A 25,213-nucleotide genomic window follows, 5' to 3' on the forward strand; every position below is an offset into this window, starting at 1 on the left:
ACTCTGAGGCTTCTCACGTTTCCTTTCGCCCAAACGGAGTTATCTCCTCCCTTCCGAACGCTTGCGCGGCGGCATGATCCGTCCGATTTCCATTGGCTATGCAAAAGAGAGAACGCTGAGAGCACCAATAGGCGGCGGCCACGGCTAGGCTCGCCGAAGCATTTGGTACTCTTACCGGAGGGGAAGGCTAGAGTGTAGAAGGTGAAGATAGAGCGAGCAAGCCGGAGGATTTTAAGGGTGCATTATGGGCGCATTCGGCGGGAGACGCTTTTTGCTTGGTAAGGGATGTGTGTTGGTAATGGAGAAGAAAAGGCTGCTGGGTCTTTAATTATTTGCAAGGTGGGAGATGGCTGGCATTGGCCGGCGTCGTTACAAGGTTAGAATAGGATACTCACAACCTCGGGCCTATTGGGCGGCTAGATTGGGATGTATGAAAGAAAGAAATTAGCCCTGTTGTTCAAGTTGCAAACGGGTATGGGTTGTATAGTCTCAGGATCAAACTTTTACATTAGTTCTGAATGGGTTGGGAAGCTATTTTCTTTTGAGCTTTTGCTACGTTTTGGAACAGAATGCAAGTATCCTTTTAACAGAAGAGATATCTGGTATCTCGCTTCCCCCCCCCCCAAATACATACACGCAATGCTCAATTTTGATGCTGATGGAGGCGGGTGGGAATGTCTTTGGAGGCGCATGAAAAGGAAGGAGGACTTTGCTGCCAAATACCATTACTATGTTATATTTGACCCGCCCTTCCTCCCAGGATCTCTCAGGGTTGTGTTCATGGTTTCTTCCTCTGCCCGTATCGCTGTTCATACATTAAATTTGACCCTTTGCTAAGTCAAGAGTAGATAGAAGATGACCTGACTCTATATAAGGCAGCTTGCTGTGGATAGCAGCCACACCTTGAAACACGCACATCACTCGTTAATCTTATTCTTTGGGTTCTGATTTGGGATTAATGCTCTGCAGGAAAAGATGAGTTCTCTTAGGTCTCCATAGAATGGTATCTTTATTGGTGTACATTGGAATTAGGGTTGCCAGGTTCCTGGCCTGAGACTGATCCTGTATCTTTAGGAGAAGAGAAAGTCATCCAAGTGCAGGTGTTCTTGCAACACTGTAATGATAAAAACCACAAGGTGGAATTCTCCCTTCCCCCTGCACAACTTTTAAAGATACAAAAGACCTCTTGGTTGCCAGGCCCAGTCTTCAAGAGGTCTTGTGTATCTTGGACTTCCGGGAAGGGTGACTTCGCTTGTGCCTGCTTTTGGGACGGGCTCCCGCCTCAAAAGAAGCTTATTCAGATATAAATCAGTCAGAACATTTTTTTTTTTGACTGATGAAATTTCTCCCGGGCAGGGAGAAACGTAGAGATCAACCTCAAAGCCTGTTTTTGTTGGGAGGACTGGATTTCATTAATTTATGAGATAAGGTCCAGCCAACAATGCCGGACGGACTTCCTAACAAGCTCTATCTGCTTAAGCGATACGTTTATCTTTTCTTTAAAGAGAGAACGGACTAACAGGCAAGCACCCTTCTTTCTATTATTTTTTTTACTTGGTTTAAATTGTTGCAGCAAAAGGAGATTTGTCAGATTGATCGGCTTTGGACAACTTCTGGGTGAGATATAGCTCTTCTCTGTTATTCACGAAATTAACAGCTTATCTCTGTTTCTGTCGCAAAAAGCTGTCCTGGAAGTGCATTCTAAAGATAATAAACAGAAGAGGGATTTCTATTCCTGATTTCTATTCCGAGGAATATTATATTGTCTGGGACTATTCTCTTTTTGGTCTATTTTATTTTGACGAATCTGCTTCTTCACAACGCCACTAACTGTTTTGATGCTGGGAACTAAATTTGTTTTGCATTCTTGAACATAGAGAGATAAGGCAGGTTGCTCTGTTTATACTGTGATGTCATCAAGCCTGGAATATTAACCCAATTGTTGCTGAAATAAGAAGTGGTTCTTCTTTATTTTTGTTTTGCTTTGTTTTCGTGGTTTTAAAAATGGCAATCAAGAAAGTGGCTGAGAATCTGGAAGTAATTATGTTTCAGAAAATAATGGATGAGATTGAGATAACGAAACAAACCCTGCGACAGGGTAGTAAGGAGCTGAAAATTGAACTGAGCAAAATGACGCAGGAGCTTAAAGAAATAGGGGATCCTGTGAGAGAGGAGAATGAGATCAGAGATGAGAAAAGAAAAAATAAAGGGAAGATACAAGCCCTGGAGATTGGAACAAATGTGGAATTGGAAAAAGATCTGGCGTTTATGGATTTTAGAAATAAAATCTACTGTTTGGAATTTAATGTTATCTCTGAAGAAATTAATGAAGATATTAGAGATAAAGTTATCAATGGCTTGGATAATCTTCTGGACTGGAATGATGTGATGGAGCTTGATATAGAGAAAATCTATGGAATTAACTGCAGCCATGTGACAATGGAAAAACTCTTAAGAGATGAGCCAGTGCATTTTGTAAAAAAGAAGAACACAGATATGACTTTACAACAGTATTTCAGCAACTTATTCAGAATGGATGGCAAGAAAATATTTGGGATAGAGGAAATTCCCATCAGACTCTTATTATATGACTATGGCTACAACAGCAAGATTATTATGGAATACTGATAATGGAAGATTGGACACTGAAATTACTGGACTTCACAGGACTATTGAAGATGGAAGATGGAACTAATAGGGATAATGGAATAATGGCTATTGAAATTATTGGACCTAACAGATTCTGATGAGATGGATTAATCGAAATGTTTATTTGGACTATGGTTATGACAATAAGATTATTATAATTATTAACGAGATGGATTAATTGACATGTTTATTTGGAGAAAAATTGATAGATATATTTCTTAAAGAATTGAAACCTCTCTTTGACTTTTTGTGGAAAGAATAAAGTAATGTTTATGAGATTTGATGATTAATTAAGATAACTACTGGAGGAAAGTGATTTTATAATATGATTTAAGAGACAGGATTGTTATATATTGTAGACCTATAACTGATTTGATATGTGACAAATGGGAAGTCAACATTTTATTTTATTTTATTTTATTGTTTAATCATTTTTGTTTTGTTTTGTTTTTTGTCTTTGAATGTTTTATGATTTTGTTTTCTATGTTTTATGAAAATTTGAATAAAAATTATTGTAAAAAAAAAAAAAGAGGTCTTGTGTATCTTTAAAAGTTGTGCAGGGGGAAGGGAGAATTCCACCTTGTGGTTTTTCTCATTACAGAGTTGCAAGAACACCGGCACTTGGATGACTTTCTCTTCTCCTAAAGATACAGGATCAGGCCAGGAATCTGGCAACCCTAGTTGGAATGAGTCATCCATGTAGCTCACTGGTGACCAAACCCATATAACTATGTTATTCTGGAATCCTGTTCATGGGATCTTATAGCAAGTTGTAAGAGTGATACCTTCCCAACACAGTTGCTTTTATATATCTTGCATGGGAAGGCTGTTTCATGTGGGGAATTTTTCCATGGACCATCCCATTGATGCAAAATGTGTCAGAACTGGCCAGAACTGATAAGCAGGATTCGTTGGCTGCAAAAGATTGGTTTGAACCCTCCTAACACTTGGATACTAGAGTAGATTTTCAAAAACATTTCTACTGCTGAATTTAAATGTATTTTCTTTATAACTTTTAAAGAGAATGCTAAGAATGTTCTGATTATTGGCATAAAGTGACTAGGAAAGCATAGCAGTAAAATGATATGCAGCATAATAACACATGTATATTGGTGCAGTCAGCATTGGAAGAGGAGGTGACTTGTGCCTTGAGAAATTCAAAGATTGTGAGATGCAATACATATCTATGGCTGGCTTCTTGGAAGTGAGCTCTGTTGTCCCTAAAAGGGTATATTCTCTAATAAGTGTGTCTAGGATTGTATCCTTAGTTGGAGTGAATCCAGAGTGTCCACAAAAACCTGACTTGGGCTCCATGAAAGATTAAGCATTTGGGAGCGTTAATACTGCCCAGCGCCAACTTTGGCATGGTGTGTCAACAGGTAGCATTCAAAACATGTTATTAACCCTACAAGCACACACAGTGTCTGACAAAAACTGGTCGACAGGCACCCTTATGCTTTGAACTGGTGACTGTAGTTGCATGAAGAGAGATTGGAAGCACCACATTAATGGGAAAGGTGGAACATGGGTGTGTCCCTTAGCTTAATAATAATTATTTCCCTGTTTGGATTGGTGGCACTGGATCAGGTTTCTTTTACATTCTATTGTTTTAGCATGTATGAGTTCTTTTAGCCATAAACATAGCAAAGCTGATGTTTATCTTTTTGAAAGGTCTTTAATTTTGTTCGGTTTTGTTTTCTAGGAACTGTAAGCTGCACACTGTTCCTTGCTGTTAACAGCTTATATTCTTCCAGTGATGATGTTATAGACCTAACACCAACAAACTTCAATAGGGAGGTCATTCAGAGTGACAGTTTATGGCTGATAGAGTTCTATGCACCATGGTAAGTTCTGATTGAGCCATTTCTTTTGAAGAATCATTCCTACTGATACATGTTCTATCCACAACCTTCTCTGATTGTAGTTATCAGCCAGCCACCCTGCTAGGAGCTGTTTTCTGGATCTTGGCACAGAATGTCTAGCTAAAACTGCTGTGATCAGAATTAGTGACCAGGTTAGGCAAGAGTGTGCATGTGTGGGTCAGCCTTTACCAACCTGATGCCTTCCAGACTAAAACTGGGATGCATGGCTGTGGGAAATGTAGTCTAAAACACCAGCAGGACACCCGGTTGATAAAGGTTGGTTTTGACAAACCCTCTCCCACATATTTGCTGAATGTGTGAGTGGGGCTGTACCTTTTAATCCCAGTGTGCTTGCTTGCCACACCCCTTCAGTGACCATGTGTGCACCATTAATGAAAGAGTGTCTGCATATGTAGGTCTTTTTGTTGGTTTCTAGTTGGCTGTATGTGAGGAGGACATTTATCTGCAAACATGTCCGGCCAGTAGGTGCGTCATATCGGCAGGGTATTGCCAGCGGGCAAATTCCTTTTTCTCCCCATATGTTTAGTGTGCGCATAGGTCAGAGGTGGGTACCTTCTTCAGCATGATGACTACGTCCACCTTTGGCTAACTCTGGAGGCTGCATGTCCATGGTGGGTGTGACAGCCCCCCCAAAAAATAAACCTCACCCACACATAGAAGCACAAAGCACCCCTTTCCTTGCCTGATCTGTGCAGATCAGCTGAGGAGCGGGGGGGTCATTGCCCCTTCGCCACTCTTCAGATGATTGATCTGATGAGCAGGGAAGGGGTGATCTGCATTCCCATCTGGCAGGCCAGGTTCCGATCGTCTCAGACAGCCCTGCTGCTGTTGCCGTGCGCCATTGTTCCTTCCCCTCCTCACCACTTGACTCAGCCTGGACAAGCAGAGGCATCCCCTTTAACTCACTGCTTTTCAGGGAGCCTGGTCCCACTGCTACCTTTCCTCCCCTGCTGTAGCGTCTTCATAGCACCTGATTTATAGGGTTGTTGTAATCGGGGCCATGCCCATTGGTATCCATGCTGCTGCTGCTATTGGTCCCATTGTACTTCCTTCAGAGGCTGCACCAATAACTGGTGCCGATACCAAACTGCATGGAGCGCTAGAAGGCGAAAGTAAAACTAGCAGGGGACATAGGAAGCTGCCTTATGCTGAGTCATACCCATTGGTCCATCTAGCTCAGTATTCTTCATGCTGGCTGGCAGCCGCTCTCCAAGGTTTCAGGCAGGGAGTCTCTCTTAGCCCCACCTGGAGATGCCAAGGATTGAACTTGGGACCTTCTGCATGCAAAGCAGATGCTCTGCCACTGAGCTATGGCCCTTCAAGTCCATTCCTTCACAATCTATTCCTGTTGCTCCAAATCCATTGAATGTTTGTTATATTGCCTAGTGGCCTATTTGGCTTTTACAAATGTTTTTAAGTGTCTGAATTCATATTTGTGAATTTGTACGCAGGTTGTACGTACAGGATTTAAACATGAAGTTACTACTACTACTTCTTTTCTTTCCTTGAAAGGTGTGGCCACTGTCAAAGACTGACCCCTGAATGGAAAAAAGCTGCAACGGCACTAAAAGTGAGTCACCTATCCACAAGACAATAGAGAGAGCTGGCTTATACCGAGTTATGCCATAGGTCCATCTAGCGCAGGCAAATAAGCAGCGTGTTACAATGGCAGCTGGCAATAGCCAGCCTTCCAAGAGGGGAAAAGGCCATAGCTCAGTGGCACATGACATGCGTTGCCAGGTTCAGTCCCTGGCATCTCCAGGCAAGGGTGGAACAGCCGCTGCCACCAGTCAGTGTAGACGAGCCTTCCCCAACCAGGTGCCCTCCAGATGCTTTGGATTACAACTCCTGTCATCCCAAGCCAGCATGTACAATGGAATTGGGGATGATGGGCATCCAAAACACCTGTAAGCATATCATCTATTACGGATCTATGGGCTTTTTCTCTTTTGGCTTCTGGAAGGCTGGCTGTTGCAGGTGCCATTGTAAAAAAAAAAGGCTTATTTGCCTTGAGCAAGTGTAATGTTTTACAGTCTTTATATTAAAACACTGGTGCCACAGATGACCATATAGGATTGCAACAGTAGGCTGAGAAGTGCCCCATTCCATATGGTGGAACACCTGGGTTTGGGACCCAAGTACCTAAAAGAGCACCTCTCCTAATATCAACCAGCTCAGGCTGCAACAATAGACAGGGGAGGCTCTGTTAGTGATTCTGTCTCCGGCTGCTGCCCAACTGGCACTCATGACAGGACCTTCTCGGTGATGGCTTGTTTTAAATTGTTCTGTTTTAACATTTTGATGATTGCCACGCTGGGCTACTTTGGGAGGATAGGCCAGACACTAAATTAAGTATTTCTTTCTTACAGGGGGTTGTGAAAGTAGGGGCAATTGATGCAGATAAGCATCAGTCCCTAGGTGGTCAGTATGGTGTCAAAGGATTTCCCACTATCAAGATATTTGGTGCCAACAAGAACAAAGCAGAAGATTATCAAGGTACTTTTTAAAGCGGTACTTTTATTGTAATACTGTTATTGTAGTGAGTATACAAGACTCAGCTATTATTGTAGAGTCTCACGTATTTCACTGATAAGCATCTTACATGGAACTTCTTACAGTCTCCTCTAGTTTTCCAACTAATTAGGCCGTATTTTGTAAAGACAATTATCATACTGTGTCCTTTTCTATGCATTGAAATTGCCAGAAGCTAACCGTGGTAGCTGATCTGCACTGCAAAGATGAAGCTGGAGTGTTCCAAGAGTGATACAGATACTCTGCCTTTGTACCTTTTTTTCCCTGAGCTGCATTGGTGATCACCAGGGGTCACCAAACTTTTTTGAGCCATGGGCATGCTGGCAAACTGGAGTCATGGGCACTATGTATACACTGCAACCATGCACTTCCTCCCCATCAGCACTTACAGTATACCTAATTTTGTGTGTTGGAGTGGGGGAGCTTCTCGGAGAATACATTTGGGGAGGCAAAAACTACCGTTCCCTTCCCAGTTGTAATATCCAGGAAAATCACTATGTCTGGGTTAGCTTTGAAAAAAATCCTTCCATTGGAATCAGTAGGTTTTGTTTCCAACCTAATTGTGGCAGGGAGGACATCTTTGGTGTGTGTGTGGGGGTCACAGTTGGGGAGGGAAGGGGTAACTTTCCCCAGCTTTGATTGTCCCCACCCAGTTGCCCCTTCTCCATTGTAATTACGCTTGAAAGAAGCCTTCTATGGTAGCTTCCCCCCTCCCAGCCTAATTGCAGTGCAGTAGGGAGGCATTTTGGGGGGAGTTACAGCTGGGAAGAGAATAATTACTCCTTTCCTCCCTAGCTGTGTCCACCTGAAATCATCCCCTGGTGCTGTAGTTAGTCTTGAAAATAGACTTCTATAGGCTACAATAGAAGGCACACACTGAATTCTGAAATGTAGGACTTCCAACTCCAGATTTGAGCCTCCAGTGCCGTTAACTACCATACAAATCCTTCTGGCAGATGTGATTTCTCCTAGTACAGCATTGATACAGCACTGATTAGAGAAGTTGCCTGACAGTTTTTTCTCCCTGCTTCATGACTGTTGAAGGCACCAGGACACCCTTCAAGCCTACCACTGGAAAGTGTCAACAGGCACTGACATACAGTTGGCCTTAACATTATTGCTTAGTCTCCTGAGTGTCTTTCTCTTGGATCTTAGGGGCCAGGACGAGTGATGCTATTGTTGATGCTGCTTTAAGTGCTCTCCGGTCGCTTGTGAAAGATCGCCTTAGTGGCAGAGGAGGTGGATACAGCTCTGGAAAACAGGTACATCCAAGCAGTACTAAACAACAGATTATTTCAGAGACCCGTTCCTTGTGAACATGCAGGAGATTTTGCACACAGCTACTGCAGGCTAATTGGAGCACAATTGTTTGGGATTCAGTTGCATTAAATGGATAACTTATTATAATTTTAATTACTGGTTTAAATATTTTTTTAAAAGAAAGGTGGGAAGCCAAGTTGTCATAAGATGTCAGCACTGCAGTGTGCTTGCTCAACTCTTAAATATCACACACGGCAAACTTCTTAAATGCAGGATTGGTGTTTGCCTGTGAAGAATTTACACGGCTTGGGACCACAATACCTGATGGAACGCCTCTCCCGATACAAACCCACCCGTACACTATGTTCAAGATCAAAGGCCCTCCTCCGGGTGCCTACTCCAAGGGAAGCTCGGAGGGTGGCAACAAGGGAGAGGGCCTTCTCAGTGGTGGCCCCCAAATTATGGAATGATTTGTTTGATGAGGTGCGCCTGGCGCCAACACTATTATCTTTTTGGCGCCAGGTCAAGACTTCCCTCTTCTCCCAGGCATTTTAGCATGTGTTTTAAATTGTTTTTATATTGTTTTAAATTTTAAAATTGTCTTTTAAATTGTTTTTAAAATAGGTGTTTTAAATTGTATATATGTTTTAATGTTTTTGATTGCTGTAAACAGCCCAGAGAGCTTCGGCTATGGGGTGGTATACAAGTCCAATAAATGAATGAATGAATGTTGTACATGTACCAAAATGCAGGGGTGGAGGGACAACAGAAGAAGTAGTGAAGAAAGACAGAATATATTTTGGATTTGATGGCTGGCAAGGAATGAAATTGCAAAGAAAAATTGTAATAGAAATGCTTCTGGGTCTAACAGTAACGTCAGCCATTCAAGACTTGCAAGGTGAAATGCTTTCAAAAATGTCTGCCTAGTGTCATATTTATGGATTTTTCAGCACCAGTTGAAGATATTTGTATTCACCTAGGCAAGGGATAGCCAATGTGGTGCCCTCCAGATGTTGGTGGACATCTCGCATCGCTGACTATTGGCCACTCTAGCTAGGGCTGATGGGAGCTGGAGTCCCAACAATGTCTGAAGGGCAACACGTTGGCGACCTCTGGCCCAGGCCTTTCAAACAACTCACATTTTTACAATCTGGGCTTCTCATTCTGCTAATTGTATTTTATTGTATATCCACATTTATTACTTGTTTTGTTTCCTTCTCTACTAAAAAGAACCATTTTATGTTGCTTTCTACTGTTTTGATATTGTATTTGTACTTGTATTCTGTGAGCCACCCACAGAACATATTTTGTTGGTGGCCATATAAACTTAAAATAGCTGATAAAGAAAAATAAAAGCATGCGTCTAAACGGATGCTGGTAAGTTACTACTACTGAAGTATATTCAAATTCACACTAAATTTGGGGCAACTTTTTATGTGTTCAAATTACAGAGCAGCCGAGAAAATGGAGGAGGCTCAGGCAAAAAGGATGTGATTGAGCTGACAGATGACAATTTTGATAAGAATGTCTTGAATAGTGAAGATATCTGGCTGGTAGAGTTTTATGCTCCTTGGTGTGGACATTGCAAAAAGTATGTAAAACCATTGGCTGTGAGTTGAAGGTGTCATTTGCTTACTATTTGTGCACAACATGGTTCAATGTTTCTTGAGGCACATCTTAACTGTTTTTAGGTAGGGCTCTGGTCTTAAGGACATTGTGATCCTATATATATCTACTCACATTGTATTCAATGGAACTTGTATTTAGTAAATGTGTGTGGGATTGCAGCCTGAATCGCTCTTCAGCTTGTGATTGCTGAAAATGGATGAACACCCTTATTCTCTTGTTATACTGGGAGTTTCTCTTTTGCTTTAAATGCAGTCTCTGGTGCCAGTTACCCTTCTTTTGTCACAAATGAATCTGAAATGGAGGCCTGCTGGAAAATTAATAGATTATAGAGCAGGAATTGGGAACCTTTGGCCCTTCAGATGTTGCGCCAGATCAAGACTTTCCTCTTCTCCCAGGCATTTTAGCATGTGTTTTTAAATTGGGTTTTTTTTTTCTTCTAAAAAGTGTTTTAAAATTTGTATATTTGTATTTTTGTTTTTAATGTTTTTAATTGTTGTAAACCGCCTAGAGAGCTTTGGCTATGGGGCGGTATACCAGTGTAATTAATAATAATAACTCTCCATCATTGAATGTGTCTTCTATATTTGGCCTGAATTTGTAACGTTTTCTTTTAATATTTTGCTATGTTTTGTTCAGTGTTTTAATCTAGGTTGTAAGCTGCTTTGAGATTTGTTTCCCAAATAATATAAAGCGGTATAGAAATGACTTTAAAGAAACAAAAACAAATTTCTGACCATTGGCCATGCTAGCTGGTACTAATGGTAGAACTGGCATCCGACAACATCTAGAGGCAATACATTGAGACTACATTTAGTCTTGCTCTTCCTTCAGACATGAAGAAAGATGTTATAAAAAATAAACATTTTGGAGTCCACTGCTAATTGCTACTGACCAAACCCCATCTTTCTTCCTGCAGTCTAGAGCCAGAATGGGCAGCAGCTGCAACAGAAGTGAAGGAGCAAACCAATGGAAAAGTTAAATTGGGTGCTGTAGATGCTACAGTGAGCCAGGTGTTAGCAAGCCGATATGGGGTGAGTCGATAAAAATAATGTTCTTTTTGTCTTAAATACATGAAAGTGGTTGCTTTCTAATGACAAGGGTTTTCCCCCCCTACTTATAAGCACTTACTGTAGCTTCTGTAACTCAGTGTACTGCATTTTAAAATGCAGAGTGACAACACAGCCAGTATTTATATCCCATGTCAGGAAAAAAATTTCAACGCTGGGACACGTATGCAGTGGCTCCTATGATTGCACATCACTCCTGCTATGTAGAGAAACGGGATTATGCAAAAGTATAGTTTGTTTCAGCTCACCCATTTTTAAACCATGTAACAGCTCAGTGGCTTTCCCTTCTTGTCAGATTTGTGACTCTGATTTGTTACCATTCCAGATTCGTGGTTTTCCTACAATAAAGATCTTCCAGAAGGGAGAAGACCCTGCCGATTATGATGGTGGAAGGATAAAATCTGATATTGTAGCTCGTGCTCTAGACCTATTTTCAGAGAATGCTCCACCACCTGAAGTTCTAGAGGTATCCTGATAAAACTAATTCTTGCTATTTAACATTTATGATTGGGACCTGATACAAATTGTAGCAATGTAGAGTACACCTGTTTCAGCCAGCCATGCCTTCTTTCATGATACTCCATTCCATTTACTCCAACGGACACAGCAGTCTGTGGACACTGAGCATGCTCAGTACTCCTTGGCTGTACTTGGGTTTGTTTGTTCTCCCTTAGTGTTTTCCCCCCTAAAGATTTATGTTCTACTTTTGTAAACCTTGGGCTCCCTCTGCATGCTAATACTTCGCCCTTGTTCCTCTTTTGAGTAGTTTCTCTTGTTTATTCTGTAGTATCTATCTACCTATGGATTTTTTTTAAAAAGATCTTAGCTGTAGTTTAGAATAGAAAAATGCAATACTGCCTTCACAAAATCTTACGCAGCTGGAAACAAACCCTCAAGAATATAGGATACTTCTCTACTCTCCGAGTTTTAATACTGGCTGTATTAACATGTTGAATGTCATAAACAAGAGAGGTTGTCTTTCTGTTCACTGTCAAAGAGCTTGGAAAGAAGCTGCCTTTTTTGAGAGCCCTTTTGCATGTAGGAAGCATTAAATGTGGCTTAATGGTGTTCATGGACCTTTTTAGAAATGTAAATTCTGAGGTCTCCCAAGGATCCTTTTAGCACACAGCTGCTATATGGGGCAGTTGTGATGTCAGAGCAGCTACACCAAACAATAGCTAGAGGAGCCCTGGCATACATGGCTACAAAGCTCTATTTTGGCATCGCAGTAGATAGGCCAGTCACAGTGGGCGAAATAGAGCAGTTAGAGGCAGAGTAGGCTTTGTGGGAGAATGAAACTACAGCCTGTTGCGCTGAACTGCCTTTTACCCAGTCATTAATTTGGAAGCGGTGAAAATTTTCACCTCCAAGGGCCAGATTCCCTTGGGGAAAGCAGGCAGGGCCAGCACCCCAACTGGGCAGGGCTAAAGCACATGCCTCACATGAGTCGCTCTTTGTCTCCCCTCCTTCCCTGCCCCATCTGTCTGTCATGTCTGTCTGTCTCACATACACGCATATACATACAGACACCTTGGTTTGCATTTCATCTCTGTTCACTGAGAATGGGAAGCCCTTCAGAACACAGAGAGTGAACCCAGCGAGCAGGCCATCCAGGAGATCTTGGTCCACAACATAGAAATGAAGCAAGCTGGCCTATAAAGGGAGAGATCTCATCTGCATGGCCAGCACTCTGTAGAATGGGACAGGGTGGGGGGGTGTCTTGGGGAAAGTGCTGGGGCCAGATAAAGAGGCCTGGTAGTCCCCCCCCCATGCCTGCTTTAATTATTTGTACTTCTGCTGGTGGTAAAGCATTTGTTTCTCTCTCAGATTATTAATGAAGATGTATTGAAGCAAACTTGTGACGCTTACCAGCTCTGTATCATTTCTGTCTTGCCCCATATTCTTGATACAGGTAATTAAAAGAAAAGCATTTTTTTCCCATTCTCGTTGACTGTATGTTTGTAATACTGGCATCAAACACGTTCATTTATTTATTTGTTTTGCGATTCCCCATCTGTCCAACAGGAGCTGCAGGTCGGAATTCCTACTTGGAAGTCATGCTGAAAATGGCAGACAAGTACAAAAAGAAGATGTGGGGGTAAGTATATACAAAGGCATATCTGGACAGTGTGGTGGTGGAATGCCTACCCTATGCAGGATGTTTTATTTATTTATTTATTTAGTGGGCAAGTCACTTTGTATTCTGCAACAGAAGGTGCCCCAGTTAAACATGAGAAGGATAGGCACAACTATAAATGTAAGGCGTTGTGGGCCATTGCAGATTTAACATTAGCTTGATTGTTCACTGGGGGCAAGGGATTAGGAATGGGTTGTGCGGTTGCCAGTTCCAATCATTGTTTCTTTCTCTCTCCCCCTCCCCAAAATCCTGCTTTTCTTGTTGCACATCACTGGCATTAACAGAGGTGGGGAAACACAGGGGCTCCAAAACTAGTTTTTAAGTCACAAAAGTGAGAATTGATCTTCATCTACAATTGCTACGACATGTGTGTCCTCCACTCTTTTCTCAGGTGGCTGTGGACAGAGGCTGGAGCGCAGTCTGGTCTTGAAAACTCCTTGGGAATTGGAGGATTTGGATATCCAGCCATGGCAGCTGTTAATGCTCGAAAGATGAAATTTGCACTCCTGAAAGGATCTTTCAGTGAACAAGGGATTAATGAGTTTCTAAGGTATAAAAATATATATTTATGAATGTTTTGTCACTACCTAAATTGCAAAAAGCATATGTGTTTTCTGCTTTTTGTCCAAAACAAACAGTAGGGTATCAGTAGGGGAGGAAACACTATGGGAGCTGGAAATCATTCTTGGGATTGTTTTTTATTTTCCGATTATGTCGGGACTAATTTTAATATGAATCTTTTAAAACTTACATATGCTTTGCCTTGGCTTTTTCTGAGTTTTGAAACATTTATTTAACAAAACTTATGTACTCCTTGATTTGTCATCAAACCTAAGCGGTTTTCAAAAACTTATGCTTGGTTTTGAGTAAATCTTTTGAACATGTTAGGTAACAGTTTTTTCTATTGCCCATTGGATAGTGAAAAAGAGTTGTTCTGTCTCAGACCTATCTTTAAAGTAGTCTGTTTGGTGTTCTCTTCCCTCTGCTGCCCCAAAGGTTGTGCAGCAAATTTTAAATATGCTTTAAACCTTTTTCATTTAGGGAATTGTCTGTAGGTCGGGGGTCCACAGCACCTGTAGGAGGAGGGGCTTTTGCAAAGATTAACACAGTAGAGCCATGGGATGGCAAGGATGGTGAGGTAAGAGGCACCTTTTTGAACTCTGCATGGAAATGGAAATGGACTGCCTTCAAGTCGATTCTGACTTATGCCGACCCTGTGAATAGGATTTTCATGGTAAATGGTATTCAGAGGTGGTTTACCATTGCCTTCCTCTGAGGCCGAGAGGCAGTGACTGGCCCAAGGTCACCCAGTCAGCTTCATGACTATGTGGGGATTCGAACTCTGTCTACCAGGTTGTAGTCCAACACCTTAACTACTACACCACACTGACTCTCTTGAACTCTGCATATCTGAGCGTTTTAACATTTGGTCAAGGCTCTAATGGTGCTCTTTAGGAATCTACTCCATTACTAGTGAATTCAGATATTGTGTTATGGGAATGGGTGTCTTCTCCCAACCCCCAAGTCTGTCTCTTCTCAGATTAAATTTAATAGCATTGTAAACCTTCTCACATAGATCATGAGTGGCCAGCATGGTGCTGAAATCATCCTAGATGGTTGGCCATTCTGGCTGGTATCGATGGGAGTTGTGGTCCACAACATACTGATTTGCAGTGGCGCGATCGTGTCTATTTCCACCCCCACGCACCGTTAAGTGCTGATTTGCGGTGGCGCGATTGCGTCTATTTCCACCCCCACGCACCATTAAGTGTCCGTAAGTGTGAAGCAAGCGTACGTAAACGGGCATGATGGAGTATGTCCGTAAAAGTGAGTGTACGTTAAGTGAAGGTCCGTATAATGGGGTATTCCTGTATGTAGAGCACATTTCCTAGCCCAGCTATGGACTGTGCGAACTCCTGATCTCACCCGTTTCTCATTAGTGTTGCCGTATCTGTTTATCCTGCCATCTGGCTCACCTGCTAAACCTCTGTTGCTGTCATTCTTGTCTATCTATGCTGAACCTTTAGAATTCACTTCCCATGCAGGCTTCTCCTGTCTGTACTAACTCCAAGTTGCTTATCATGCCTCCTATTCAATCTACTGTCTCGTGTTTCTTTGCTTGCAGTTCTCTTCTCCTTTTTTCTGTTCTGCCCATTATATTCTCATACATGCCGCCCTGGGCTCCTGCTGGGAGGAAGGGCAGGATATAAATCAAATAATAAATAAATTCCAGTTCTGCTATAGCTAGTATGAACAACTTCCCCCTTTCCGTTTGTATGGTAGACTCTTAATGATGACCCTACAAAAGCCTTGTTACAAACCAACATGATAAATATTACTGTACAAGTAGGCTGCTAACCTTGTTTATAAATATATCTGGTTAGCTCTGTCTACTTGGTGCCATTCTTGTGTGTGAAATTAGCAGTAAGATTGAACAAACTTTGCAGGATCAAGGTTTGTCAAAACTTTTAATGAGCTCCATATATTGTTGTGCATGCTAGTAGAGTGAGAACTCTTTAGCTCAAGGGTTCTCAGTGTGGTGCCCTCCAGCTATTTTTGACTACAACTCCCATCAGCTTCAGCCAGCATAATCAATGGCCAGAGATTGTGGAGTCATCGGTTGGCATATCTAAATAAATGCCTACTTAATTCATACTCTGTTTCATTGTCTTGTAGCTACCAGTTGAAGAGGAGATTGACCTCAGTGATGTAGATCTTGATGACTGGGATAATAAGGATGAATTGTGAGAGCTTGAAGACACTTTGTTTCTTGAGAGACTTTGAGCAGTAGTTTAATGGAACATTGCTTTGCATCACACGGATATCCCGGTGGCATTTTCGCCGAGAGAAACCCTTGGTCACTTACTGGAAGCACTGTTAAAAGTGAACTGTGTGCCTCTCAAGAAAACACATCTTTAAAATTCTATGAATTTTTTTTGTATTGAGTAAAATTGATTGTATCCTGCACAACAGATATTTGGGGGGTGGGGGTGTGATACTGATCTGTCATTGAAATATTCCTGTTTTGGCTTTTGTCCAGCTGGCATGTGGTGGTTGACCGTGACTCAAGACTTTTTTTGTAACTAGTTTTAAAATGTGATCTACTTTCCCCCCTCCCAAAAACTAGTTACTCTAGCCTTCATTTCAATGAAAGAATAAAACAAATATTTTTGACACACTGTGTCAGTGTTGTACAATGTACAGAGCTCTGTCATTTGACAAAGCAGTAAATATTTCAGGTATCAATGCAGCAAACATTTTGACAGCATGAGAGCAATTTTATATAGGGTCTTCTAGAATGTAGTCCTTGACTAGACAGGATGCTATTGTTTCATCCCCCCTTTTTTGGAATCAATGGGGTTCACGGAAGCACCATACTGCTTAAGTCTCCTGAGAAGTGTGTATACTCTTGACATGAGTGTTATTTGTAACTGGAATCTTCTAGAAATAACGTAGCGGTGATGCTGGTGATCAGGAAAAGGGACTGATCTGCATGCCTGCTTAACAGAGTGATTTCATAGGGCAAAAGGTTACTGCAAAGTCTCTGTTTGCAGAACGTTCCCATTAATCCAGAGACACAACTCCAGATTAAGGTTTAGCATTGCACCCATCAGTGTTTAACACATCTCTGAAAAAAACAAGACAAAGCACACAATGTCAGTATTAAACAAATGCTTCTGCCCTGCCACAGGAAATGTAGAACTTCTTGGAGAGAAATACATGCTAGCCTTTCGACAAGGAACTACCTTGTTGGGTATCATCTTGGCCAATTCCTTACATTTTGAGAAGTTTATTAAGTCATTACAATATTGATTCTTATTCATCTGTACAGAGTCGTTACATTTAACCTTGAGGTTGCCAGGTTGTGTTTTACAATTCATGTTGACATTAGGGATGAAGTATAAATTTCAGTGTTGGAGGGAAACATGTAGTTTACACTAGTCTTGTGCAGATAAGGTACTTCCAGCAAACTGTCAAAACGGGTAAGATTTCCCATGCTATATTTTATTTGGCTGTTGCTAACCCAGTTTTTCTTCTTTTGCTATTTCACCAAACAGTAGATTAGTGGAAGAAACTGGTAGCTTGTTTGTGTCAGTTCTCACTTGTAAAATCTCTGCTTGGATTTCTCTTTAATAGTCCTACACAGAAGCAATTGAAACAGATAACCCACCCACCCCCAAAAATTAAATTCTAAATTCAGTATTTGATCTACTGATTAACTTTCATGCAATAATATGTAGCTGCTTTGTTGACTGAATCTGTACATTAAACAGTTACAGATACTTGACTTAAAGAGTACTTCATCATTTTAACCACCAGATACCTCTTGATTTTTATTTAAAATCCTGGTTGAGAGCTTTTTTTGTAATTTACAAAAAAAAAATACAACTGTAGCAACTGCCTTGCAAAGCATGTTTTCTAACATGATCAGAGGAGGCTCCAGAATCTTAATACTTTCAAAATGTGAAAGGGCAAAATTATGGTATCTGTATAAAGCAGATGAAATCTCAGCTATAATGAAAACACTTGCTATCATGAACAGAGTCTGTTACCCCCATTATGTGATCCCTTAGAACTGTGTTCTTAAAAAAACAGCTTGGAGTGGAGGTGCTTGCACATCAGTTTCATTGTTCATGAACAACCAAATGCTAATGCTAAAATGCCAGAGGACAAATCATGCTCCAAGTCAGGCATTTCTTAGCTGCAGTCAAGAATGCTGAGGTCAATCTTGAAATAGACATAAGGATAGTAGTCTTGATTGCTTAGTTGCAAGCCAGGAATGTCCATAGAAGTCTGGAAAAGATCCAAAAACATAACTAGTGTAAAATACTGAAACATGCTCAAGTAGGTATATTTGGGGGTTAGGTGAGAGTAGGTATAGTTGAAAAGAATCTTCTGAAAATTCAAACATGCACTTCAATATCTTGTTATGAAAATGGAAATGGACTGCCTTCAAGTCAATCCTGACTTATGGCTACCCTATGAATAGAGTTTTCATGGTATGCGGTATTCAGAGGGGGGTTACTATTGCCTCCCTCTGAGGCTAGTCCTCCCCAGCTGGCTAGGGCCTGCTCAGCTTGCCACAGCTGCACAAGCCAGCCCCTTCCTTGCTCACAACTGCCAGCTGGGGGGCAACTGGGCTCCTTGGGACTATGCAGCTTGCCCATGGCTGCACTGGTGGCAGGGCACATAACCCCTGAGCCACTCACTGTGGGGGTGATCTTTAGCTGGCCCTTGACACCCAGGAGACACAAGTAGGGATTTGAACTCACTGACTCTGGACTCCCAGCTAGGCTCTCCCCCCTGTGCTATACTCGCCCCAAAAACCAAGTACTTGTGCAGATTGTGTACTTTTTGGGAAAAGTAAACAGGTTGAAACCGCAAATTTCATAGGTCTGCATAAAAAGACATTTCACAGACAAATTCCAGATTTAGTGTTACAATTGAGATACTGCATCTGAAAGTTGTTGTTCTGAGAATCCATTCATAAAAGAATGTATGGGAAGGAGGTGAGCTAGGCAGTAGAGCGCTGACAAGTACCTTCAGCTCTTAAAATGACAGTTTTACCTATCTCAGACTTTGGTGACCCTGCTCAAGAGTATAATAAGAAATACATATATTCACTGTTCTATTACAGCACGTTGCTTCAAAGCTCAAGATGAGCTGGACCAAAGAAATCTGTAAAAGGCTCATGGTATCCTGTTGCAGTGAGATAACCCAACTGATCTGCATGCCTTTGAGATGCAAGGCATATATGGTTATGAATGGAGAGAAGAGTTTTTAAATATAATGTGTGTGTGTGTGGAGGGGGTTAATTCCACATCTCTACCCAGTCAGGGGAAGCAAGAATGATAACATTCTCATCTTACAATATTGCTAGATGCTGCAGTCACCTGGCTTTGTTAAATGTGTACATGGGGTAAGTATCCAACATGTTATGTATAGAAGGCAATGGAGCCACTTGGGGTAAATGGCTGAAGTCATCCAGTGGCCATGGTCTAGATTTTATTTGGCGATGAGAGAAACCTGAGGGGGTACAAACTCCTTAACTATATAGCCAGAATATCCTGAGTGTGTGGCAATACTCAGGTGTCAACACTTTCCTTGTTATAAGCTTTCTGTTGGCTATTCTCTTGCCATGCTATTATATATTATTTGCTCATGAAAAGCTTCTGCTTTCATAACTTCAGCGGGGGGTTAGGGAACAACAATAATAATTACAATAATGTAAAAAAATATATGAATGCAAATCATAGAAAGCGGCTTTTTTCTCTAATCTGCTCATAGATCAGAAATTGCATTTCCCATTCAGTGGACTGAACACTTACATCCATTATACTGGCTGCTGCTACTTCATCCAAATGTTTGAAGACTGCATTAAGGACCTCTCTCAGCCTCTTTGCAGATTTCTTGTTGGGCTGAAGTAGCATTGCCTGGAAATTCACTGGTAGTCCGTACCTTTATCAATGGAAAGGAATGAGGTAAACTGTCAGGAGATAATGGATTACAATCTGAATGCTATTTAAAACTGGTAGGATTAAGATCTGCAAATCACAGAGTGATCTACCAGTAGATCAGCAAGACTTTCTGATTAGCCATTGTTTTACAATAGTAACATAAAGGCCTCCCCTGCCTGCTAAATTAAAGCCTGGGGAAAACCAAGAGTAGAATTTTGCATAAAAAGACAGAATTCAGTTGTACTGCAAACAATTCCCTGGACTGAGGGGGACTGAGAAAGAATTCAAGAGGGCAGAGGGTACTTGAGCATATATATATGCTCTCTTGAATTCTTTCTCAGTCCCCCTGAGCCATTGTTTTTCACCGGGTTCCAGTTGATGGATCTAAAGGCCCTAGTAGTAAAAAGCATCCCATAAACCTGACGTCTACTTATTTCAACTATTTCTATTGACTTTCCTCTTCCTGCTTTTGGAACAAGCTTCCTGCTTCAATGCAGGCAGTTTTCATTTGTAACCTAAACAGGATTTAGGCCAAAGGGCTTTTGATATCAATAGGAAAAAGTATGTGCTTAAATCTCTCCACGGCTATCATTGGGGATCTAAAATATGTATTCAGCTGCTTACCTGAGGACAGATTCTGAGAAAACTCTAAGAGCCTTTATGTGAATCCAAGCCACAAATGCTTCACTGAAGTTCACTTTCAACCAACGCAACAGTGGACCCTTTGGGGGGGGGGGAAATAGCAAACTGTACTTACATTTGTAAGATACCCATTAAACAGTTATGTGGCCAACATCATGTGACATCACTTATAACATCTGCACTGGCTACCCATCAACCAAGCCAAATTCAAGGTCCTTGCATTAATTTACAAAGCCCTGAACAACTTAGGTCCAACGTACCTTAGGGATTACCTGAACACTTATATCCCAGCTCTATCACTGAGATCATCTGCAGGAACATCACTGGTTGTCCTCCGAGTTGGTGAGGCTCATTTGACAGCAACAAAACATTGAGCCTTTATTGTAATTGGCCCAATCCCATGAAATGCTCTGCCAACAGCGATTCAGCACGTGCCTTCTGCTTTAACCTTTAAACATCTGCTGAAAACTTTTCTATGGGGCCAAGCTTATGCAGGCAAATACCTTTCTGTAATAGCTGGTCTCAGCTATTAAATTTTTACATGTTTCTTGTTGTTAATATGTATGATTGTTGTAAACCATGGATTTTTGTTTGAATAGTGGTACACAAATATTTTTATAAATAAATGAAATGTGCCATGAGGTCTGTGCTAGAGTCTAGTTCAGAGAGCAAGTTGCATTTATTTTATTCTGTTTATGAGGCACCTAATAAAAATGTTCTATAGGCGACCTATGCCATGCTCCCCTCAGTTCTGTTCCAGTGCCAACAAAACTGGCCCTATCATTAGGCGAGGTGAAATGGAAGAATGCATCATACCAGTCAAAGACAGCAGTTATTTACTTTATCACCATGATGGGTGCTTTTTGGATTTCCTGCCTAAGACGGTGGGGCACCTGTGGCCCTCCAGATGATGATGTACTACAAGTTGCATCATCCCTATCCATGGTGATTAGGGGTGATGGGAGTTGGAATCTTAACAACAGCTGGAGGGCCACAGGTTCCTCATCCCCAGGTTCCTCATAAGATATCTTATCTCCATATATTGGTGCAAGTGCATAGCATTACTTGGGCTCTTCCCTTTTAAGCAAGGTGGGAGAGGCATGTGCTTTAGTAGTGGAAAGGAGAAGCATACAGCCTTAAAAAATACATTAAAGAGGGCCAGAGGCAGATATCTGTTAAATGGTGGATACACTTTGCTGCTACTGTACTTGAGTATAAGAAGTCTAGCACGTGCCCTTACACTTTGGGTGTTACGATGTACGAACATTTAGCCTCTAAAGATTAAAAAAAACAACTAATGTGAACCAAAACAGCATGGGTTATTGCTATGTACAAACGGCCTCTCAAAATCTCCCAGCCTATTTGTGGACAAAGAAATCTGGAAAGGGGGCATCATTTTACCAAATTTCTCCAGAGAAAGAATAAAATTGTCCACAGATTCTCAGAGGTGGGGTTCAGCATTAGCAGCCCCACAGCTTCACTCATTTTTCCTAAAGATTTTCTTTTGCTGCTCTGCTGCAAGAGGTGTCTGCAGAACTGGTGTTGGCAGCTTGCCCACCACTTTGCACACTCCACAGTGCTTCAGACCCAACTTCATTCCAGAGCATCATGGGGAGGAAAATAGCTCTCTCTCTCTCTCTCACACACACACAAACCCCACAAAAAATGGGGGAGAAATATTCAAAGAAAATTATACAAAGTGATCATTTTGTTATGGAGTAAGAAAAAAAATCTCAGATACTTTCTCCTCAAAACGAAAAAAGTCTGAGAAATTTCAGCTCAGCTCTAGTGTAGACATGGTGAGTGGGAGGAACTTTCATCCATACCAGTGATCTCACAGACGCTACCAGCAAGTGTGTGTGATCCTTGAGTAATGACATCTCACATAGTACTCAAGAAAATAATTGATGGAGGAAGACAGAGTATTGCTCTGAGTCGTGTAAAATGTGCTGTCAAAACATTGTCTTGAGAAAAGATGTCTAATAACTACACAATTATTTTGCTTAAAAAAATCACCTTGAAAGGGCCTTGGTATTTAGTTGGCATGAGTGTTATCCCTTGATAATACAGTGATCTTGGGAAGGTCACTTGAATCATTTTGTGTCTAACTCTCTGTTGACAAGAGAATGCTCTAATCAAACTGCCATCTAGATACAAAATAGAAAAATACTCCAGTGGGGGTTGGCTGAAGGTATGACCTTGGTTAGTATACTCACATACTGTTGCTTCTTATCAGAAGCTAACTTCCTCATTTCTTCCTTTTCACACTTCAGCTCTTTCTCATCAAAATAAAATTCCCGCACGATGAACCTTCAAGCAAATGAAAAAGTACTGGCATTCAGCAGCTTTGCCTTATTAAATTGGTGCATTTAGAATAGTGTTGTCTGCCTTATGTGTGTATTTTAAGCTGTGGGGTAAGGGATATTAAAGGTACAAATTAAAAGCTATGTCAAGAAGCAGTGTCAAGCCATGGCAACGCAGCAGCTCCTTTAAGCATGCAGATCCCATCAGACCAACCTGAAAAGCTTTCTAGGAGCTCTTGCAACTATTAATATGTTTTGTCTCTCGGCTCTAACGAGTGTACACCCACAAGGATGCATCAGTACTGAGGAAACTGACTCATTAGGTTCAGTGGTATAATGGAAAGTTCTTTTAAGTTATATTGCATCTCATTTTTTCTTCAGAAACCCTAGGGTGGCTCTAAATCCACAATAGCCCTGTAAGGTTTGTTAAGCTGAAAGATAGTGGCCCCACTACCTATAATTTGTGGTGACATACAGCACAATCTTAACCATATCTACTCAGAAGTAAGTCCTATTGAATTCAATGGGGCTTACTCCCAGATACATGGGGTTAGGATTGTGGCCTTAGGCTGCCGTTCTAAACACACCTACTGGAGAGTAAGTTCCATTGAACACAGTGGGATATAATTCTGAGCAGACACACCTAGGACTGCACTGTCAAATAAGAGAGGCAACACACACTGGTCTCTGCCATCAACCAGGGGACCAAGGACTACTAGGAAACTATGCCCTCTACTCCTAGGAAGAACATCATGACAAGCAGGAGAGCAACCTGGCCCTATCCATCAGCCAAAGGAGGAGGAGCAGCTGTAGAGAGCTTGCTTCCCTCATCCATGCCAGAACGACAATTTATAAGAACTACAGCCTGATTTTGGTTTTCCCCCCTCCCTCCCAATCACTTTTCCTTTTGTGTCCTGTTTTTTAGATTGCAAGTCTGAAGGCAGGGACTGTTATTATTGTTCCTTGTAACACACTGGAAGCCTTTTTTTGCTCAAAAATGGGGTAAAATACTTTTAACCACGGCCCAAGGTAGGTGCAACTAAATTTTGTCCCATTGGCTCCAATGGAGCTTAGTCTCAAGTAACTTACTTAGATTAGAGCCACTGACTGTATAGAATCATACAAACATTGAGTGGTAAATTGCACATTGACTACAAAATTTAAAGTGATTTCAAAACAGTTTACTCCATGGCTTCTTCAAGAATATTGTAGATATGCAGGAGTCCCCTTGTAGAGCTACAATTTCCAACATTCTGTTCAATCAGGTAAGTAAGAACATCTGAAATCATTCCTGCTCCTTCTCTTATGCATTGCTAATGGAAAGTGATCAGTACTTGTTCTCTCTTGCTTTGGCTTTAAAGTCATCTGTCACTTTTCGGAATAGTGTTACAGTGAAGAGTCCTCCCTCTGCATCTTCAGTGATCATCCTGCAGAAATAAAATACTTTGCACTAGGCACCCAAGACAGCCAACAACAGCAACAATTACAATAAAAATACAATTTAATAATCATCAGAGCTGGTAGATGAAAGGTCAAGATACTTTCTCAGCAGGCTCTTAATTAGGGCACACTAGAGGGGTTTTATATTGTTATGCATGTTATATGCCAATTTCAGCTTTCATTCTTCCCCTTCACCAAACATTCTTATCTGATTAACAGAAAAGTCACTTCAGGCTGATTCAAAAACTAAAAGCCAATTAAAACAATGACACCAAAATTGCTATCTGCTTCCCTCTCACCTCATTGGTTAATGGTATACGATGGTCTGCTAGTGCACAGAGGAAACAAACCATGATCCCTGGCTTAGCATTATGTCTGAACATAATGATTGTGACTGGAGGCATTGTTTGGACATAATGCTAAGCCAAGGATTGTAGTTTGTTTTTCTCCAGTGCTAGCAGGGAAGATCAATGCAGGCACGATCAGTTCATGCACAGTAAGCCAAGAAGAGAGGTAGTCCAAAGGATATTGTAACACATCTTTAGCACAGGGATGGGAAACTTGTGGCCCTCCCAAAATTGCTGGACAACTCCTATCATCCTTAACCTTTGGCCATGCTGGCTGGGACTGATGGGATTTGGAGTTCAATAACATATGAAGGGCCACAGGTTAGCCACTCCTAACTCACTGCGATGTGCAAATACGGCCACAATAGCATTCATAAGGTAAAGGAACTTGTTTCAAGTAGAGATCTGTAACTCCACCTTCCCCTTTCAGTAATGCTAATTCACTTATGGTGGCTAAAGGCATAAGAAGGAAGGGATCCTGACCCTTTCGGAGTTAGGCAGAAAATGGAAATTAAGTAGATGTGTTGGAATTGCTTTTTAATATGTTTATAAAGCTTTTTTTTAAAAAAGATGTTTTTAAAGATGTTTTGTTTTAATATGTTTTTAAGGATGTTTTCTTTTAATAAATTTTGTCTGTTTTTATGATTTTAGAGTGTTTTTGGTGCTTCTGTTTGCCGCCCTGGGCTCCTTCTGGGAGGGTGGGATATAAATTTAATAAAGAAACAAGTAAATAAATAAATAAATAAATATAGACTGGACCTAGTTTAACCCCAAATAAGCTTTGTGTGAGCAAATCGGGATGAATGCTCAATAAACAGGTCACCTGGAAGGGCCTCTATTGATTGGCCTTCTAGAGTCCAAACGGA

General features: G+C 41.3%; 2 protein-coding genes across 4 annotated transcripts in view; one reads left to right on the forward strand and one right to left on the reverse strand.

Annotated features, from left to right (window-relative positions):
- The first annotated feature begins 33 nt into the window (after window positions 1-33).
- On the forward strand, window positions 34-17,445 carry PDIA6 (protein disulfide isomerase family A member 6). 2 transcript variants are annotated; one of them, XM_061622775.1, is made up of 13 exons: window positions 34-278; window positions 4,352-4,493; window positions 6,045-6,102; window positions 6,902-7,028; window positions 8,220-8,326; window positions 9,776-9,915; window positions 10,870-10,984; window positions 11,346-11,486; window positions 12,848-12,932; window positions 13,046-13,118; window positions 13,549-13,707; window positions 14,199-14,295; window positions 15,834-17,445. In XM_061622775.1, the coding sequence occupies exons 1-13, from the start codon at window positions 245-247 to the stop codon at window positions 15,903-15,905; spliced, it is 1,350 nt and encodes a 449-aa protein (XP_061478759.1). In that variant the 5' UTR covers window positions 34-244; the 3' UTR covers window positions 15,906-17,445. The 2 variants fall into 2 exon arrangements, with proteins under 2 accessions (XP_061478759.1, XP_061478758.1); XM_061622774.1 differs by lacking the exon at window positions 34-278 and adding an exon at window positions 412-472.
- ATP6V1C2 (ATPase H+ transporting V1 subunit C2) overlaps window positions 16,932-25,213 on the reverse strand; it is a 35,332-nt gene continuing 27,050 nt past the window's right edge. For both annotated transcript variants that reach the window (XM_061622777.1, XM_061622776.1), the window contains 5 exons: window positions 23,895-23,987; window positions 22,474-22,567; window positions 20,240-20,337; window positions 19,487-19,616; window positions 16,932-17,951 (listed from right to left, as the gene is read on the reverse strand). In XM_061622777.1, coding sequence (XP_061478761.1) covers window positions 17,856-17,951; window positions 19,487-19,616; window positions 20,240-20,337; window positions 22,474-22,567; window positions 23,895-23,987 — 511 coding nt within the window. In that variant the 3' untranslated portion in view covers window positions 16,932-17,855. The remainder of the gene's footprint in view (window positions 17,952-19,486; window positions 19,617-20,239; window positions 20,338-22,473; window positions 22,568-23,894; window positions 23,988-25,213) is intronic.

Source organism: Rhineura floridana, chromosome 4 (assembly GCF_030035675.1).
Source record: "Rhineura floridana isolate rRhiFlo1 chromosome 4, rRhiFlo1.hap2, whole genome shotgun sequence".
Lineage (NCBI taxonomy): Eukaryota > Metazoa > Chordata > Lepidosauria > Squamata > Rhineuridae > Rhineura > Rhineura floridana.